Below are 1,888 nucleotides of genomic sequence, written 5' to 3'. Positions count from 1 at the left end.
TTGTAAGCTCTTCCTAGAACCCCTCATAACTTTTTTTGGAATTTTCAGAAAACTTTAGCGAATTTGTGTTCTGCACACAGGAATTCATACGATTATGCAAAAGCAAGAAGATAGTCTGGTAATTTTTCAGATTAACACCCGCACGATCTTCACTAGGGTTTTAGGGTTACGGTTAGGGACGGAATTCCCTAACCCAAACCCTAAAACCCTAACCCTAACCCCCTAGTGAAGATCGTGCGGGTGTTAATCTGAAAAATTTACCAAATTCTGTGTGTAATTTAACACATTAACCGCGACGGGCCACGATTGTGGCCGTCAGGCACAGGTCGACAGACCACGATTGTGGCCCTGATAGATGCACTTAATTTATGGGCGTTTGTTAGGGTCTGATGTCACTCAGACGCTCCGATACCCACCAAAATGCAAGAGGACTAATAGTTCAACTAATGACTTTTCAGTTGATGTAAAACTTGCCACCATTATGTACTAAGAAGATATTTTAACGATTTTTTTTTGTTTCTTATGTGTGCATGGTAGTCTCATTTTCATAAAATGTGCTCAACAGTCCATGTTGTGTAAGTGCAAATCCCAGCGCTTTATGGGCTAAGGGCTATTTAGCTCTTATTTATAGCACATCTCACGACCCTCTCCCCCTCGTTTGTTTGTCACTGACAATGGGTAGAATTCTGGACGAAAACTCTGACCCTAACCACTTGGTGTGCGTATTTTTTACCTTCGCCGAATTCTGCATCTAGCCCTCATTTAACCTCTCATAACTATTTCATATTTTGGAATTTTCAGAAATTTTTTGCTTGTCTCCTACCACTGCTTAACAACAAGTGTTCGTATGCTTACGTGCCCAGAAACTAAGTGGCCATGCTGTGGCACTGCTTTGAAGAATTTTAGTTAAATGAATCAACTAATTCTTTTATGCCTAATACTTACGTTGTCAATCACTTTTGCTGAAGTGCTAAGTTTCAGGCACATAAATACTCACAAGGCTTTGGTTGGTTTAGAGCTTATAATAGAAGACATTCGCACTAAGTACCACACAGTGGGACTGAACCCAAGACCACATCGTTTGGAAGCAAGCTTGTAAACCACCGTCGTGATATGCATGAGTACAAGTGTTGTCATTCGTATGCAATCTGCCACGAAAACATGCCTGGTCATAGGGAAATGTCTTGCTTTGTAGCGAGAGAATGAGAGACAGGAAGGGTATCCTATTCACCTTCATCATCGTTTTAACGTCTTCCTTTCATGCTGGCATGGGTTGGACGGGGCTGGCCAGGCAGAAGCCTGCAACATACTTCTGTGTCTGTTCTAGAAAGTATCTCTCTCAAAAATGATTTTTTTTCGCCTCTCTCTCTCAGACTTCCTGCCATTTGAGTGCTCCTATTGTTCTAAGGTTTACTGGTAAGTAACAACTCCCTTTTTTTGGATATTGCCTTCATCGTTTCAACATCAACTTTTCAGTACTTTTTGGTTATCTCACCCCCATTAGAAAAGTGCCATTAAAAAATTGGGTTATCTCCCCACTTAGAAATCGAGTTAATGTGGTGACAAGAGAAAGAATTAAAAGAGTTAGATCCTTTTGATTCAATACTTCAACACATTGTTGACCTTTGACCTCCTCAATAGGAATGGTAGGATTTGTTATAAAAATATTACCAGATTCAATAAGATCTTTAATCTTTTCACTTTTATTAATTTTTCTTTTTTTAATTTTTTGTTTTATTGAAAGTTAAACAATTTTTTTCAGTTGGAGGAAATAACCAAATTTTTTAATGGCGGTGAGATAACCAAAAAGCACCAACTTTTCCATCCTTGGATGGGTCGAACAGAATTTGTTGAGGCAGAATTTTTTTTTTTTTTTTTTTTTTTTTTT

General features: G+C 38.6%; 1 protein-coding gene across 4 annotated transcripts in view; it reads left to right on the top strand.

Moving 5' to 3' along the window:
- LOC106875580 (AN1-type zinc finger protein 1) overlaps positions 1–1,888 on the top strand; it is a 16,919-nt gene that overhangs the window by 1,419 nt on the left and 13,612 nt on the right. For all 4 annotated transcript variants that reach the window (XM_014923793.2, XM_014923794.2, XM_014923790.2 and 1 more), the window contains exon 3: positions 1,374–1,416. In XM_014923793.2, the coding sequence (XP_014779279.2) occupies positions 1,374–1,416 (43 nt within the window). The remainder of the gene's footprint in view (positions 1–1,373; positions 1,417–1,888) is intronic.

Source organism: Octopus bimaculoides, chromosome 20, assembly GCF_001194135.2.
Source record: "Octopus bimaculoides isolate UCB-OBI-ISO-001 chromosome 20, ASM119413v2, whole genome shotgun sequence".
NCBI lineage: Eukaryota > Metazoa > Mollusca > Cephalopoda > Octopoda > Octopodidae > Octopus > Octopus bimaculoides.
The sequence above is the reverse complement of the archived record's forward strand: the minus strand, read 5'-3'. Positions and strand labels throughout refer to the sequence as shown.